Source organism: Diorhabda sublineata, chromosome 10, assembly GCF_026230105.1.
Source record: "Diorhabda sublineata isolate icDioSubl1.1 chromosome 10, icDioSubl1.1, whole genome shotgun sequence".
Taxonomy (NCBI): Eukaryota; Metazoa; Arthropoda; class Insecta; order Coleoptera; family Chrysomelidae; genus Diorhabda; species Diorhabda sublineata.
In genome coordinates, this window is record NC_079483.1 from 12,270,749 (window position 1) to 12,289,599 (window position 18,851).

The window sequence follows — 18,851 nt, forward strand, 5'->3', positions numbered from 1 at the left end:
ATCTTCTAATAATTGAATGATATAATAAATGTTATTTGTTTTTCTCGTTCGTTATTATTGTTCGAATATCTTTTTCAATAGTTAAATCAAATTATTTCATTTAATTTTATCACTATCAATTGTTCATTTTTATCCAAGATAATAATTCTATAATTATTAGGGACAATGGGGTTATATTTCAAGATTTCTATTTAGCGTTACTTAACGCTAAATGATAGAAGCAAGAACTCTGGGATTAGCTAAAAATCAAAGAAATAGTGATTGAAGATTTAAGATGTATTATGGAAACAGCAAAAGAGCACGAAATTGAAGTATTGCAGCTATTACTACATCACTGTGGACTTAACCTTCACAATAAAACAATTAGACTTGAAGATGCTCATCATATGTTATGTCATCGCATATTGAACGAGACAATTGGCAAAACGCTAAGGGACATGACATAGCAAACAAATAGAAACTCTGAAAATTTGATATTTCAAGAATAAAAGTTTGCGACCTAACAAAGATATACTACAAAATAGGAGTTTAATTATGCAATAATGTGCTTCTATAGGTGAAACTTCCAAATTAGGAAACAGGTGAATACGGTAGGTGGTCAACCAATTCCCCAGTTCGAGATGAAATTCGTGAATGTTACCCATGACGATCACCGAAGTGTGAGAAAATTCGTTGTCCCGATTCTTTTTCTTCAAATGAAGTGGCAATTTCTTTCTGTACCTCATCAAGCAATGCTTTTCCAAGATAGTTGATAAAGAGAAACTTGTACTAATCCTAAAAACGGTCGCAATAACTTTTCACTTCGTAGAAACCCTCTTTGTCTTTGTCGGATCAAATTAACCGTAAATAATCAACTGTGTTTTTCATTCAAGAATATAGGGGTGGATCCAAGTCTAATTTACAGTTGTGAATCAACCTTTCAACCACATCGATAAGACCTACCTCAATAGAGTGGATAATTGTAATGGTAAGGTGGAAGAATAACATATATGTTGAATCTCACCACTCCTATTGCATGATGTGTGTATATTGTATACTTTGTAAGTTGTATTGTGTACACATATCAGACCAATAAAGACGATGCACTACTAATAATGGACCTATCGTAGTAGTAGAGTCTAAAATTACCAATTTCAAGCACTTTCTGCGGCTGGTACTTGTAATACGGTGTATACGTATTGAGAAGACCGAACTTGTTGGCCAGATTCTTCTGGTGCTAGCTAACACACTACAAGCAGATGTTGTATGTTGAATGGTCTCTGATGTTTGTTGACACTTTCTGCATTTGTCAGATTGATTGTTGGGATCTTTAATTATATTTTTCTTGTAGTTCTTCGTGTTAATAACTTGATTCTGTATAGTGAAGCCTTCGGTCCCTGGAAAGAGATTGCCTCTAGTAAACCATTTGTTTAAAGCTTCTTTGTCAACATGCGGTTGTTTGAGGTCATGAGTCATAGTCATTTCGTGACTATTGTTCCAGTTTTCGGTGTCCACTACTATATTCAAGTCAGATTCTGACTTGAATATAGTATAAAAACAATTTATAGTATCTGTCGACAAATATTTCGATTGAAAGAAAGTCAGGATCCGACAGAAAAGCAGAAAAATGCCAAAAAAAAGAAGAGAGAAGCTTCAGTTAAAGCTGGGAGTTTTTGCAAAAATTAGACAGAAAATTTTAAATTCGATATAAATATGTAAGCAACATTCTGAAGTAACGGAATGTAATTCAAAAATTAAGCAAATCGACACTCAAATATTGAGAGAAGCAGCAGATGGAACAAAAATCAAATCTTAGGAGTCTCAGTGACAATAAGTTTTCAGCCGCTAAAGGTTTGGAAATGATTATCGACGACGAGTCATATTTTACTTTTAATGGGGATGAAACGGCGAATAATGAGACTTTTTATTGTTAGAAAGGCGAGGAAGTAAATTCAGAAGGCGAGAACTTCACGTGGTCATTCCTCAGCATACATTTGTTCTACTAGAAATTCTGTAACTAACCAAAATATATAAAAAAAAAAAATGTATAAAATCAAGTTAATGCAGCTCATGAAGAAAGAGCATCCTGAAGGAAATTTTGTGTTGTGGCCAGATATGGCAATAGCTCATTATTATGCACGGAAACTTATTAGAACTTTTGCAGAGTTGAATATTCCAAGTGTAGAAATGTTCTTAAAGTACCTCAACTGAAGCTAATTGAAATTTTAAATGAATCGTATATTCTGAAGGCTGGGAAGCAACTACAAATGAAAAATTATAGAAGAGAATTTTGGGCGAACTCCCGCAAAATGTATAGTATGGTAACCATTGTTTAATAAAGTGGAGTTCAAATAATTGAATTAAAGTAAACAGTTTGTAAGGATTTTTTGTTTCCACACCCTTAGTAAGATAATATAATGATTCATACTGAGCTGCTATGTAACTATAAAAGCGTATTTTCCAGTTTTTTCAATCTATAATTTGGTTTTTAACAACAATTAAACTTCAAAATCCTGATTAAAATTCATATTACAATCAAATTTATTCTTAATTAACAAACTTATATAAAATCTGAATATTGTATGTAACTTTTCTCGAATAGCATACCAATTAACAAATTTAAAAAATATGAAATCTCAGTATTGTATTTACTTGCCTCGAATACGATAATCGCGTTGAGATGACACTATCACAGCACCTTTACTCATTTATACAGAATTAACACTTGCTAACTTAACCAATCAAATGTTTATAATAGTTGTAAAAGAATCGGATATTTTTTTATATCGACAGTCCACCGCTAATAATATGATATTACTTGTTACAGAAATTGAAACTGTTTTATGAAGGTCACTGTGTTTTTGTTGATCTAATGATTGATCGCTATATAAAATGAGTATAAGTATCTTATCTTTATAGTTAACCATTGAAAATCAATAAAAAAATAAGTTTTGGTAACCTAGGTTATTCAATTAATAGTTATGCTAAAATAACTTTAATTATAATCATTATAAATTATATTTTCTACTGTAAAAAAAGACAAGGCTGGCGCATTAGCGACAATATGTGAAATGACCCTTCTCTTCCATTGTTTCACGATACTACAAAACCGTGCGAGATAAAGCGTGCGAAATGGTCATTATTTAAACAAAAATCTGGAAAATTAATTATTGATGAATATTTAACAATTAATAATGCTTTTAAACACTTTTAAATTGTAACAAAATTCCACACGAACCAATTTACAATTTACAATATTGAAAATAATTATTGGAATAAGCTTGGAAAAATGATGAATGGAAAATTCTAGTATTATTGCTTTTTTCACAATAATACTAGAATTTTCCATTCATTATTGTGTCAAGTGAAATTTTTTAAAACTATATTTATATTTTACTTTTTGAGGTGTTAAATTCTAAAGTAATACTGATACAGGTGGCATATTAAATCTCCAACAGAGGGCTGATAGTTGTAAAATTTGTTTCGACGTAAAAAGAAAATTTTCAGTGAAAATTTCAAAAAAACAAATTGCCTAAAAAACAAATTTTTAACAGCGTGAAGAGGATTTGAGCCCTCGACCGACGAATCCGGAGGTGGACGCCATAGCCCGCTAAGATAACGAACACAATTGGAGTGGTGGGATATACTAACAATAATAATGTGAGTGAAATTGAGAGATTCAATAAATATCACGGAGATATCACACTAAGTGTTGACGAAAGTAAGGCAAAATGTCACATTTTTGAGCAATTTGTCGGTAATCATTAGTATATTTATATTCTGTATTAGGAATGGAAAAAAATACACAGCTTAAGCTTTATATAAAAGTATCCCCTCAATTAAAAAAGAGGTTAATACAAAATGTCGAGAAAGGTAAAATATCCACTTGATTTACACGCAGACAAGCCAAATGGCATTGGTTTTATTGTCAAGACCATAACGAATGGCACAGTTGTCGAAGACAACTATTTTTATTAATAAAGCGGAATATGATTGAAAAACTTTTTTTCACTACACCGATTTAATGATCTATGTTTTTGTTGGTATTTCAAAAATACTACTTTGATTCTTTTACCGAGAAAGTCTCCAAGCGAGATATCAAATCTGCTATAATCAATTCATATAACGACGGAACGAAAAATAAAACAAGATGAATTGTTAATTTTGAAAAACTTAAATTTAAAATAAATTTATTGTGTCTCAGCTATCGTGGGAAAAATGTTGTGCATAACTCACTGGAGAATGATAAATACAACCTCGTGATTTCTCACTCGTATGTCACGTTCGGTGCTCGTTATGTAATATCTAATTTTTTTTGTCACTGACGTTTCTCGTTCCCATGGAAAAATATTTATGGTTATAACAAATTTTTATTCCAATATTCATGTAGTAGATAATCTATTGATTAATAAAATTATGCTAGTCATGTTTTGAGACCGAAAGAAGTCGGAACATCAATTTTTCACCTGCTTTCAAAACTTTATTTATCCCAACCAATTCTTTGGAAGGAAAATTTTTATACCGTAGATATGGATTTAGCAAAACCTTCTACCATTACAGTTTACTTCAAATAAAATGCTTAATTTTTATCAGTAATGTTTTACAATAATGTTCAGCATGCGATATTATGTGGAAATTGGCAAAATAGACTAACAAAACATTCCCTGGAAGTTATTTTGGTTTTTTTTTTGTAAATAAAGCAGAAGATTGGTCTTAAAATGTGTGTGTGTGGGGGGGGGGGCGGTTGGCATCAGCTTCTGCTATTTGCCACATACTAAATGTTGTGGTAACATATTTCAAGTTTTCACTATTGCGGCTTCCTTTATGCATTGAAGTGTTAATTCTAGGTTTGTCACTAGCACTTTTTTATTTATTTAAATTATATAAAATGATAATTCTCAAATACATTAGCTTTGTCAATATTGATTGTAGTGACGACATTTCAATTTATTTTAACTAATAATGTGTCAAGAATATCACCGTAGCTTTTGACTAAGTGTATTAAAAGGGAATCGAATAAATAGGAAATAGTTCCCATTTTGCACTTTTCGTTCAGCAGTTTTTGTAAAATAACTATAATATACAAGGTGTGATAAAAAATATTTTATAACAAACGAAGTATTCTGCTTCGAAATACCGCACTTGGATAACGTTTCAATTTAACTCAGATTTACCAATTTTTACATTTTCTAAAATAAAAATTCAACGACATTTGAAAATTGGCACATCGTTCTTAAAACAATTGACGTTATTTTGAAATGAGTAATAAATAAAAAATATCATAATTTTCTCATAATAACATTGTGCTGAATATATTCAAATATTCACTTTGTTATATTAGTCCAGTAACTGAAGGTCCAAAGCTCCAGTTAATTCCGAGAATTATTCCCTTGTGGCGCAATTTGTTTTCCACCGATATCGGCCAAAATATAGGACTTAGAGAAATTTCCTTTAGACAAAAGATGGACATCTTTTCATTATCTACAAAAGTGTCCCTTATCATTTTTCTCGGAAATTCGATATTTTTCGAGATAATGGGACCCAAAAGACCGCTCATTCTCACGATGTTGGATCTCTGCGAGTGCCGCTGTCTAGGCATTGACTTGGGTAAGCAAGCGGACAATTTTTTCCATATCTCGACCAAAAATTAACATTTTTTCATGATTCAAAGTTTATTGCAATGGGAAAACATATGGTATATAAATGGTTTCATTCATTCATATATTTCTAGTTCGGCATCCTCAAACTTCATTATTAATTTCAGTTTTACCTAACACATTGAAGTAAAATTAAATCGAAACAAAATTAGTTTTTATTATCACCATAAAAAAAAAACAAAACTTAATCTTAAATTGTTATTTGAAATTCGATAGACCCTACAAATACGATCACACTAAAGCAATAATAGTAGCAGATTGATAACCGAAATGTATTCAAATTTGTTAGTGCTTATCACATTATAAAAAATCATTTATAGTATTTTTTTATTACACCTTGTAAAAAGCTAATCAAAATGTTGATTTATCATTGCAGTTGTAGAAAAAATTGATTCATTTGAAATTAACGTTGTTAGAATTGGAATTATGAGAAATACGGAACTCAGTATAAATTATACAGTGAGCATTAATAATTTGTGAAATAATAATAGTAATTTCAAAATAATTATTCTACTAATGTTTGCATGATGTATCTAACGCTATATGACATAAAAAATTCACCAATCTATATTAAATTTAAAATTTTATTTCGAATATCGACAATAAATACATGTTATTGTGATATTTTTCTACTTTATTTATGCGATTTCTATTCGTGGGGGAATTAATAAACACTATCTCTTACGTTTTTAATTCATTTTAACATCACACTTAACTAATTAATGGATTTCACTTATCACTATCATTTAACTAACTTGAATAATTTATTTAAATTCCTCGATTACTTCTATTTCGGTCTGTTAACCATGACTATTTATTATAAACAGAACTGAACTGCGCTACACAAACTCCTTATATATCCCAAAAAAAATTCTAAAAACTTCTAGAAAACGTAGAAACAAAACAAATGAATAAATTTCTAGAAATTATTCAGTAAAAGTTATATAAAAAGCAAACATCAGTAAACATCAGTAAAGAAAACAAAGTAAACGTAGTCAGAACGTGTTGTCATACGAGTGCTAATTAAGTTGTTCAAGATACTTGAAACATTCATCTTAGTCATAAAATGGAAATGAATTGCGAGCACGTTCGTGCGATGATATTTTATGACTTTCGACGTGGATTAAACTAGTAGCAGTGTGCACATTGACTCGACTCGACTTTTGGTGATAAAGCACCATCTCGAACCACCGTGTTTCGCTGGTTTTCCGTATTCAATCGTGGCCGCTTTTTGCTACAGGATGAATTTCGTGAAGGTTGTCCAAAAGTAACTATTCTGCCGGAAAACATCATTGCTGCGCGTAAACTGATATTGCTAACATTCAATCTTAGTGCTTCAAAAGACGTCTATAAGGGGTGACAGGTAACGATTGATGTATCTATACACTAAGCAACGATCGACTGTATGGGTTTTTCAAGACAAGCCAAATCCAACAAAAGTTGTTATCGTACGAAGCACTTCTAAGCAAATGGTCACCTGTTTTTTCGAAATAACTGGACATGTCACCTCCGTTTCATAAGAGCAAAGTAGAATGGTCAATTATGAATGATAAACCTGCATTTCTTTGCCAATAAAGAAATATTAAATTATAACTATTTGTTTTTATTTGTCTATTACAAAACTGAAGTAGCAACCTCGTAGAACCAAATCCAACAAAAGCTGTTCTCAGAAGAGGCAAATTGAAAGGAATGGTTGCCCGTTTCTTTAGCATTACCCGCTATGAGGCTACGGTAACGTTTAAGTAATGTAAGTCGGTAAACTTGAATTTTACAGAATCATTTGCGAGAGTTACCTGAGAAGATTCCAACCCAATATTGAGATGTCAGCACTTATCAATTATAATACCACACCAATACAATCCTAAAACGAAAAACTAGTCAACACACTGGATTGCCTAATCTAACCTAAAAGATAAATCTGTTCCACAATAGGTAAAGGCGGCTCCATCAACCGGAAAACGATGCTAATTTTTTCCTGTTTCCTAACTTTGAAGTTTCACATACAACAAACGAAGACTTGAGCCATTGTTTTAAGAAGGAAAATGGCAACTATTATTTATAAGAGTCAAAAGGTTAAAGAATCGTTTGTCTAACTGTATAGACTTATGAGAAGACTGTGTTAAAGATGAAAATGACCATGAAAAAAAAAGTCTTGTTTCTCTGTTGGGTCTTTTCAGATAACCCTCGTATTTGTCAGAAGTTATTGAAAAAATTCAGAATTAAAGAAGAACCTGCTCATTAATTATCATTACAATGTAAGCTGCTTAAACAATGGACTTTCTTAACTAGCCAGAAAGCGGAGTATGTGAGTGCTGATTTAACAGCTAATGACTTCTTATTATTGTCGTACATGATAATTAAAATACGATTCGCAATATCAAAAGAAGCCGTTTTTGTGAGAGAATCGCGTAATTTAGAGTTACCGCAGTTAGAGATGAAAAAGAAAAACTTTCCAAATGCATGGAAAAGGGAAATTTTCTCAATGGGGAATATTTTGAAAAACAATATCATGAATTCTTATTGGTGAAGGAATATAAATAGCAGCTCTCGTGGAATGTGGAATGACATTTCAAACAAACATTTCCTTTTTTTTTGAAGATTTTTTAAGAGAAAAACGATGAACGAAATTTTTTTTAGGTTTCCTTACAAAAGCTTGAACTGACATTAAATCAATGTTATCCATTCCAATTTCAAATATCCTATATTGTAAATAAATTGAGCAATTTTCACGTTGTTTCGATTAGTAAAACTATACTGATAGTGTCCTTTAAATTATTTGTTACCCTAATAATTTTCCAAACTAATTTATTCTCTATATTAAATAAAAATAGTTGTAGTAGTTGTTCTATCGAATATCTCCAACAAGAATCAGTAAGTGAAAAATGGAATTACTATAAAAATTGCTAGTAACACACAACGTACAATTAAACTATAGAAAAACCGAAGTTCAAAGTTACATGTATTTCATTGGAACAACAATTATAGTTACAAAAATGTTAATATCAATTGAATGACACACATTGCACATTTCGTGATGGTTGTGCACAAGTTGATGCCCGGGGGAATGTTGTTCATAACTATTTTTCGAAAACAAGTCATCGCATAAATTGATGTAGTATGTCACGATTTAAGAATTATTAAATGTTTCCACTTACAGTATGAATTTGGTAGGCGGTTGATGATGACAGTGGCGCGGATTTGATTATACATAGTGTCAATTTAAAAACGTATCGCCCGATTACTATACAGCGCTTTTGGAACGCGAAAAATCCATGGGATCATACTTCTGTGATTAATGATTAATTAACGTCATATTTAAAATATAGATTGAATTATACTGAATAATAAAACGGAATGCAGTAAATAAATATCAAACTGCCAATTTCTAGATCGCAATTTATTATATTCCGTAATTAATATTACAACAAAATTCCAAGCTAGCATATAACTGATTACAAAAGTACAATCAATACAATTATTATGCGTTGATAAAATTTTGTATCAAGAAATAAGGTGCTAAACTCATTTCCATAATCAATATCCATTCCTCGACAAAGGAACCTAAACTAAATCCAGCAACATCTATGAAGAACAGTGATTTTTTCGATGGCTGGAGCTCGGGCTTCTGGAGTTCATCATTTTTGAAAGTAGTATAATACTTGACATGCCGATTTCCATGATATCACCAATCACCATTGTTCACTTGATTTTTGTCCTGCGTTCTTCAAAATTTTGATAAATCCTTTTCCAGTTTTGCAAATTCTAGTTTTTTACTTTTATTAATAAATATTCGTAGCTTATGAAGCAGTCTTTATTGCTGTAGCTCTTTTTTTGATTATGTATTCTTCTATTGGCGGCCATTGCTTCAAGGTGTTTAAGAACTTCAAATTCATAATATAAATCTTCCTATTTAAGTTCAAATATTCGTTCCTTTCGTTGGTTAATATGAATAACTCCTTAGGAAAAATCAACAGATCGTGAAGGACTAGAATTATAAATCCAATATATTAAGCATTTGTAATATACAGTACAGAAATGTATGTACGTAACACAGCAAAAGATCTCTTGCATGAATATAATTAAAAGTAAAGTAAAAGCTAACTAACAAATTTAGTGAAATGTTGGAAACTAAAAATGACAAGTTACCACTCAATTTTATCCAAACTTTCTAAAACCATGCAAAGCCCCCCATTGAATTTGTTTGCTGAAATGTGTTATCGAAATACAAGTTAGTTAAGGTTGTGAGTAAATGTTTGATTGTTTAATTTTTTTAACTGAATGATGGGTAATTATCTAAAAATTCCATATCATTATTTATGTATATTATCTAATTAGTTGTGAAAAACACTACAAATATATGAATAAATGGATATTTTTTCTTATGAGTAAAAGATTAGATTTTTTACCAAAGAAACTTTATTTATGCGAATACTCTTGCCAAAAAAAATTCTGGCTATTCAAAAACTTGAATTTTGTAAATTCTTCTTTCTTCTTCAGCTTAAGAATTACCATGCATAAGTTGATGTAGATATTGGGTGGACTGAAAAGTGCTTAGGATCTCACATAGATGGAGCTACTTGTATCATCCAAATAACTTTCAGTATACCCTAATCTTAAAAGGGCGCTTTTATTGATTCGGCAGCTGTTGTCCTATTAATTTGTCTTTATTTCATCTTTATGAAACACCTTTTTTAGTATGAAAAAATAAAGAAATTTCGTGTGTTAATAAAGCATTTCTTTGAGCCAAAAATATTAATGTAACCTAGGCTTGGCTTGATAAATATTATTCGGGCTTTGTCCCAAGAAAATCAACTATTGAGAATTGGTTTACTGAGTTACGATGAGCACCGGGGACGATAATACGCAGTGGACGCCTCGAAGAAGCTGTTACCGATGGAAACATAAAAAAAAATACAGCAAATAATTTCAGTTGAGCTAGCTGAGATCCTGAAGATATCAAGCAAACATGTGTTGGACTTATAGTGGATATTAGGGTTTGCGAGAGATCGGTTTAAAGTGACTGCCACGCGTGTGCACAATCAGTAAAGAAAAAACAACGGATTGATAATTTAGCAGTGTTTGGATCTTCTCAAAAAATCTCCAGTCAAATCCAAAGCATAGAAAGGCACAAGAAACGCTGGCAAGGTTATGGTATCATTATTTTGGAATGCGCATTCATCGACTAAATTGAAAACTCTAACTGTTACATAGTGTTTGAGGGAATAAAGCTGAGATAAACAACCTTATTTGAACAAGAAGAATGTGCTTTATGATAAAGACAATGCACCGTGTTACTAATCAATGAAAACAATATTAAAATTGCTTCGAATTCCTTCGCATCAATCGTATTCTCCGGATCTGACTCTCAGAATTAAAGGCTAACCGTTGTGTCTCCCTCGAAAGGACCTAAATTGAGTTCTAGCCAACAAACTTTTCAATTAAAATGGTTTTAGATAATTATGTCAAATCAGTTGAAAAGTTTTAAATATATTGCTATTTTAATTTTGCGTGAGAAATCTCTAGCGCTATATTTTTATAGCCAATATATAAGGATATTAATCGTCAGCTGACATACTAAACACTAGTTTCAGATGTCATATTTGTCCTCGGTGTTTTAAACAATAAAAAAAAAATAAGTATCTTGCTTGAACATATTATGTGCTCTACAATTGGAAAATCAATTATCATAGAAAGATCAGGACGTTCAAAAAGTAAACAGAAAACAGAAACAATCCTGAGAATTGTGAAATAAAACTAGAAAATTGAATTGAGAGAGAGAGCACGAAGATTTTCTACCATTTTAAATCAGCATTACAAAATATAAAACTACTCAAATAGATACATCAAATATATAAATATAGCGTTTCCTCCAATTGAACAAAAACAACAACGAAATGTTACAACCATGTTCAGGAAAAGGCAAATTTATGAAATTACATCCAATTATTTCAGCACCACCTGAACTATTCTTGATTCATTGTGTGGAAGAAATATGCAAATATATTTACAATGATTAATCAATTTCTTCGTATTATATAATGAAAAAACAAGATACAAAAAACAACTACAATGGAATTATATCACAGAATAACCTTGAATAAGTTAAGGTTAATAATCGAGACAAGGCAATCATTCAATTTATATATTTTTTATTTGTTATTGTTTTAAAATCAATTTACCAGAAAGAGGAATTGATATTGTATGAATTCTGGTTTTGAATCATTTAGAAATAGGTATGCTTCGATAATTCCGTTTTTTATTTGTTAGAATTATAATCAGAAGAATAGACCGGCGGATGATTGATATAGCAAAACAACTTCAAAGCGAAGTTCACTGAATAGTTAAAAAAATTGTGCTAACTACGTGGTACAACTGTTGCAAATAGTTCATGGATGATTGTTTTTGTTTGTTATATCTATACTGACGTCTCAAAAAATAAGAATATACAACAGGCAACAACAAAATTGTTATTATACATAAAACCACAAAAGATTTTTGTACTATTTTCATTGAAACATGATTCGCCCAAACGCATTACTTAGCGATAACCGGCTGTTTTAGAGGACTTGGTTAAATTTTTTTTCTGAGGATCAAGTCATATTGGCCGTAAATCAGTGGTACAAAGGTTGACACTCTTACGTTCTTTGGTGTTAACCTCAATGGAGATTTAATTAAAACAAATATCTTTGAGATTTTTCATTTTTTTATTGTAGGTGAGCCAAGGGCGGAGTAAATAGTCCTTGTATTACAGACAACAAACTAGAATTAGTTGAAAATACATTTAAATGAATGCCATTATCAAAGAAAATTACTTTTTCAATAATTCATCGCTTCATAATATTTTTAGCAAAAGAAAAGTAGAATGGAAATTCTCTTGTTGAGAAACGGGAATCTGCGAATTTTCAACCAGACATTGTGAAAGTTACTCCGAAAATCGAAATCTTTGTTCAAACTTTGAATACATTGTTTTTTCACTTTCATTTCGTCCGCTTTTTGTATTATTCTTTTTTGTTTTGCTTAATTTTATTTGCAAAACTACGAATAGATCTCATAAATATAAATAATTTTTGGTAATTTAATTGAAACTTAAACTTTTTATGAAGAGATAACCTTTTGGTAATTCAACGCTTTCCAATATTTTTAGCAATAAAAAAGTAGAGTTCAAATTGGACATTCTCTTGTTGAGAAATGTATAGTCGGATATCTTTAATGTATAGAATTTTTTTTTAAACCTAGTTCTTTTACTTATTGTTTTAAAAAAAAGTACTTAGTATAAAAATGTTTCTTCAATTGTTGATATTTACCAAATATTCAGATATGTGACTTTAACTTCTATGGATTTTAAAGCTAAATCTTGCAGGAATTATTTCTTCATACGATGCAAGGCATTCCAACCACGAGTTATCAGAAATCTTGGGTATTTCTAAAACATCTATTGTGCGAATAATTCTCAGATTTCAAGAATTTGGTACAAACAGAGCACGTATTAGATGTCCTCGAGTGTGAAGTGCAAGGAGACGTAATATACTTAGAGACACCGAATGGCATCAACTTCATCCCCAAAGTCTAGCTTTCAGAGTACTTTTCTATATATAACATCGACACCTTCAGTTCTGAGACGACCCCATGACGCAAATTCACGTTCTAGAAGACCACTTCAGGTGAAACACGCAAGAGTTTTTAACCCAGTGAATATGAGGGTTATTTGGATATGAAACCATAATTAATCATAAACAGTAACTCAACCCGGGGAGCTTCTCCATATAAATGAGATACGGTAGTTTTTTGGATATGAATAGTAATCACCCTCCGCAATCTACAAGAAAGGCTCAGTATGCACTGAAAGTAGGACATTTCAGGATATTGAATTAGTTAGTCAACAGTCTTTAGATGACTCCACATTCAAACGTAGAATTTCGTAACTAAAGACAATTATTATCGAGTCACACTTATTCAGACTACAAATTAGTTAGCAGGCTTTAGAAAAATAGAAAATATTCCACAATAAACTATTATCGCTTATTAAATCAGATATTAGAAATTTATAATCAACCTGATATATTTAAAAGATATTCTTTGAACTGCGTAATTGTGAATCTATAACGTATTTTCGTAATTTGATCTTTTTCTATTTCCGTGAATCAGTTTGCTTTGAAATTACTATCTTCAACATATCGTTAATGATAGGTACTGTATAAAAACGATTAAGTCTAACAACGAAAAATAATTATAATGTAGACGCTTTCGTCAGAAATAGTCACAACAACTTTTTGCATTCCACCTTCCTGCTGTAAATCTATTATTAATGCGAATAAATTAATTACGGCGGCTACAAAACAATGGTTTTTCAAAATTAATTTTGAGAATATCGCGTTACATTGAATTAAACGTTAATTGTCCAGTTAACTGACACGAAAAGATTACAATCAAATAAAATATTTTTGTATTATGTCATATCATAATGATAAAAAAACTTAACGTACCCCCTAAAAAAAAGTTGTTACTGTGACGATATCAAGAAATATAATATTATAATTCATTTTCTAGCTACAAAATGAAGTAAGAAAATTGACACAATTGTGAATTTTGTGAAACAATAGGATAGTGTAATAAAGTTACTTTCTATTGAGTTATGTACGCTATTTTTTCTACTAATCCCTGTTATTTACGAATAGCTTTTATTTCGCACAAAATAAGCTAAAACTACATTTCTCTAGATGTCTGGATGAGCACCAATATATACTCGTGGTCAAAAATAACGCATCATCCCGATTTCTGAAAATATTTTGTTGTTTAATAAATTTAAATTAATATTGTTATTCTTTAACTTCTTTTCAATCAATAATAAGAAATGTGTAGTAATTTTGAGTGATTTTTAATGAGTAAGAAAATATAAATAAAAACGATGCAATTAAACCAAATTTTTTTAAAAATAAAACTTCTATTCTATTCTAAATAATAATGTTCCTTTTCTCAAAACGCTAGTGGCGTGTACTTCCGCCTCTGGATGTAACTATTGCTAACATTCTCCTGGGCATGCTTTCAATTAGTTGCTTTATCACATCCTGAGCTATGTTCTCCCATTCCTCTAATGCCGCTGGTTCAAGTTGATTTAAATTTTGAGGAGATGGATTTCGACGACGAATGCTATGTTTGAAAATGTCCCAAACATGCTCGATAGGATTCATATCTGGACTTCTTGGTGGCTAGTCTAGGGTATGATTTCCTACTTCGTTTAGGTAATTGAGAGCATCTGCGGCAACGTGTGGTCTAGCATTATCATGCATTAAATGAAGATCATCACCAATAAATGGCCCAAACCGAACGTGATTTTCAAGAATCTAAGTTATGTATTTTGCTGCGTTAATAGCAGGTCTAGAAAGAGATATTAATTCCTGCCCTCCAGGATCTATCCCATGATAGACCCTCCTTGGAACAGCTCCCTGAGAATAATAGAAGACTGCGCAAATCTTTCTTCTCGCCGTCTTCGAATTTGATTACGTCTATCTAGAGTGATTCTTTTCTCATCAGTAAATGAACGAAACTTGGCACCAATTTTCCAAATTCCAGTCTTATTGTTGCCTTACAAATCTTATTCTAGCAAAACTTTGCTGCCTGGTCAGCAAAGGTGCCTTGAGAGTCTTCTGCTGTTTAGACCAGCATTATAAAGGTGTTGTTTTATTGATATATCAGAGATATTTACATTTCGGACTTCTCGTAAAAGGCTGTTGAGTTCGACACTTGTCATTAACCGATTTCTTAATGAATTTAATTGGAAAAAACGGTCAGCTTGATGAGTTGAAACTGGAGTAGGTCGTTGTCCAGGTCTCCTAGAATGTGAACCGGTCTTTCGAAATCTTTGCATCAATCTGCCAATGGTTGTATGGTTCGATTTTAAGGCCCATTTCGTACAAAGCCAGTCTAGTCCATTCGCGTCCAGTCAAGTCGGACGCTTTTGAATTGCAAATAATAACTTAGCATTAAAACAAAGAGAATGTGTAAATCTGGTTTCATACTAAGCGGGACTTGACGGGATGCGCTTTAACTAGAATTTAATTTTGAAATGGATACTTACAGGTGAATTGTACGGACTATTATTTCTATTAGTATTCATTTATTCTGAAATTCGTTTATTTATTTTTGGAAAATTTTTAAATTATAAGGAATAAAAGTTCTTTTAGGTCTTTATATAGAAATATATCAATAAATAAAAAAAAATGTTAAATTAGATGATTTAGTGAGTTTACTCTTAGTTTACTAGCATATATTTAAAAGCGGATGGAATATAGTTTATTTTACGGATGCAAATCAGATGAAATCCATATTCGTAAATGGTTGTGCTAAAACTATTGTTCAAATTCATGCGAACCATATCAAGTTCTCATTATACGGAATATATTGAGTACAATTCCATGTTTTCATAAACAGTGATATGGGAATTAATTATGTAATTTATTGATTTAGTTTCTTCTAATATTTCTCTTCATAACAGTCTATCTTTCACTCAATTCCCAATACTCTTTGAAATGGTATTAATCCGATGTTTTCATTTTATTTCTGGTCTTATTCTTGCTTTTTACATACTTGGCCTCTGTTTTGTTACTCTCCTCTCCACTTGAGTAGATGTGTCCATATTTCATTTTTCCTCTTATTTCTCCTCACAATTCCATAATTAACCTCCTCATTTTGTCTCTCATGTTTTGACTTTAACTTTTTGTCAATTTTTTTTTCAAAAATCAATTTATCATCGGTCACTACTAATAATATCGCTGCTTTAATATTTTCAGGTATCATTAATGTTTATGAAATTATCTATAAAAAAACTCCATTACTTTTATCGTTATCATTGTTTACATTAGTTTTTCTTTGTTTATCTTCACGTCCCCTTTCTTCAGCGTCATTAATTTTATGGAGATGTCTTCCAGCTTTCTTATACTTATTGATATTGAGGCTACATCGTCTTCAGACTCTAGAATTTGTTTCTTGTAAAACGATTTTGCATCAAACGGTTTTGTGAGCTACGTCGACTAAAATCCTTCCATTAGCCTTAAATGAGTTCTGCTTGAGAAAACTATTTAGCATTACGTCGGCGGCTTTTGATGATCCTACTTTGGTCCCTCGGTCCTTCATGTATTTTTGTTTGCTCTTTACAATTTATCTTGCCATTTCGCATACCGTTTTCCATTTTCTTGAGTGCTAGCAAAAGTGAGTAGTTTTCCATGTCAAGTATTTTGTCATTTGCAGTATATGCATTTATTCCTGGCACTAATTTTGGAAGTAGGTAAGTTTAATAGTGTCTGTGTCCATATAGAAAATGTTGTTCCAGATTCTCAGGTTTGGCGTTACTCTTTTCTTTCGCCATTGTCCACGTTCCTTCCAATTTATTCATGATTAATTTGCGGCTTTCTTTTTTAGTTTCTTACTGTTCTATTTGCATTCTCCTTCTCACTAGTTGATCTATTAGGAGGAGCTATATCCAGCAGGGTTTTCGTTATTACTTATACTTATAACTCTAATTGCTATTTTTCTTCAAAATGTAAGTAATGAATACTCAAAAGCGATCTGTTTTTTTAATTTCTTCATTTACCTAATCAAGCAATGATGTGTGATACTCTTCTGTTATTTTTCACTTATTTCAATATTGTCGATGACCACAATCCCTTGACTACCTCAAAAAACGGTCGTCATGACTTTCCGGTCGATGAAACCGTTTTTGCCTTTTTCGGAGCAGGTTTACCCCTTGCAATCCAGTGTCTTGACACTTCTATCAGTCCATTTGATAAACATTTTAATAATATCGCTAGTTATAGCAGTTTTTGATCGTTCCAAATGCTCGTCGTCAGCCAAGCTGATACGACCACCTTTGAATTCAGTGGCAGAGTCTCCGAATACATTATCTATCTCCTCTTTCAATTGCGTAGGCGTATCGCTTTTGAAAAACAAATACTTAATGGCGGATTGATACTAAACGTTTTCCAACTTTCAGAAAAATCTTCACAACTCACGGGGGTCGGAAACTATTAAAATTTCCTCGTATGTAACAGTACAAACACCATAATTTCAACGTATTATGCGAAATATTTGATTTTCATAATGTCACAAGTTTTAAACGTTACAACAAATGTGCAGGACATTCCTTGAAAAATTAAGGACTAAATTTAAGATACGCACTACGATTACAGTTCCTCCACTTAACCCTTGACATACGATAAAAATAAATAAATGAATAAATTATAGTAAGTAATGCTGCAATACAAATTGCAACAGCATTGTTCTGACAATAATTTATTCCATAAAACTTTCTCTCTCATGTTCAGATTCAATTTATAGAAATCTAAAATTGACACAAGAATTTTAGTAATTTTTTATGCGAACGTCCAAACTGATATCTAAAAGAACCGACTAAACAATAATGACATAAATACTTTATTCTGAATATTTACATTATGTACATCAGTTTCAAATCTGATTTGCTTGTGTAAATATGTTCTTCATTAACAATATAAATTGTAATAATAAATCAGTGTCGCATCTTCTTGAATTTCTCAATAGTAGTTCAGCTTTGAGTGAAGTACAGAAAAGGTATTTTTACTTTTATCCATTCCGACATAATCTTCAGATTAAATACTGGAGGTTTAAGTAAATAGAATGATCAGTTTAAGTGGTAGAACTAAATATTTGAATGAATGAAAAAGATGATGAAAATCGAACTATTGAACTAGACCCTAATTTGAATTAAAACTTTGGCAGAAGACAAGAAAGAATGGGAACATTGGGCAACCACACTTAAAAATATTCACTATTTTGGATAAGTTATTGATAACATATCCAAAAAAACGATAAATAAATAAAATAATATTTAAAACCTTTTTAGAGTATGTACAGAGAGCAGTTATTGAAGTATTGTGATGTAATACTATACAGATATTACAATAAATTTCAGTACTTTGGCAATTACTATGGAAAAAATGAAGAACATAAAATTATTTTTTAAAAATAATATCGTCTATCTCACCGCTAGGTTTGTTACCTACGTACACTCGACTATTAAGAAAACCTCAGTGAAAGGAATCAGCTGAGAATAGGTTTTAATTTCTTTAGGAATATTTCTTACACCATGAGTGAACTCGTTTAGATGTATTGCACCAACTTGTTGTGGCCATTTAGTGAGGGCCGAGAGAGCACTGAAGATGACCAGCGCCCAGGTCACCCTGT

General features: G+C 31.3%; 1 protein-coding gene across 2 annotated transcripts in view; it reads right to left on the minus strand.

The window, feature by feature from the left end:
* Nucleotides 1-18,851, minus strand: part of LOC130449469 (aquaporin AQPAe.a) — a 58,069-nt gene that overhangs the window by 28,170 nt on the left and 11,048 nt on the right. Inside the window, exon 1 of one of the 2 annotated variants that reach the window (XM_056787308.1) lies at nucleotides 2,636-2,793. The exons of the other annotated variant lie outside the window; for it this stretch is intronic. Within the exon in view, the coding sequence (XP_056643286.1) occupies nucleotides 2,636-2,687 (52 nt within the window). The 5' untranslated portion in view covers nucleotides 2,688-2,793. Of the gene's footprint in view, nucleotides 1-2,635; nucleotides 2,794-18,851 lie in introns of those variants that run through there. 2 annotated transcript variants of the gene reach the window in all.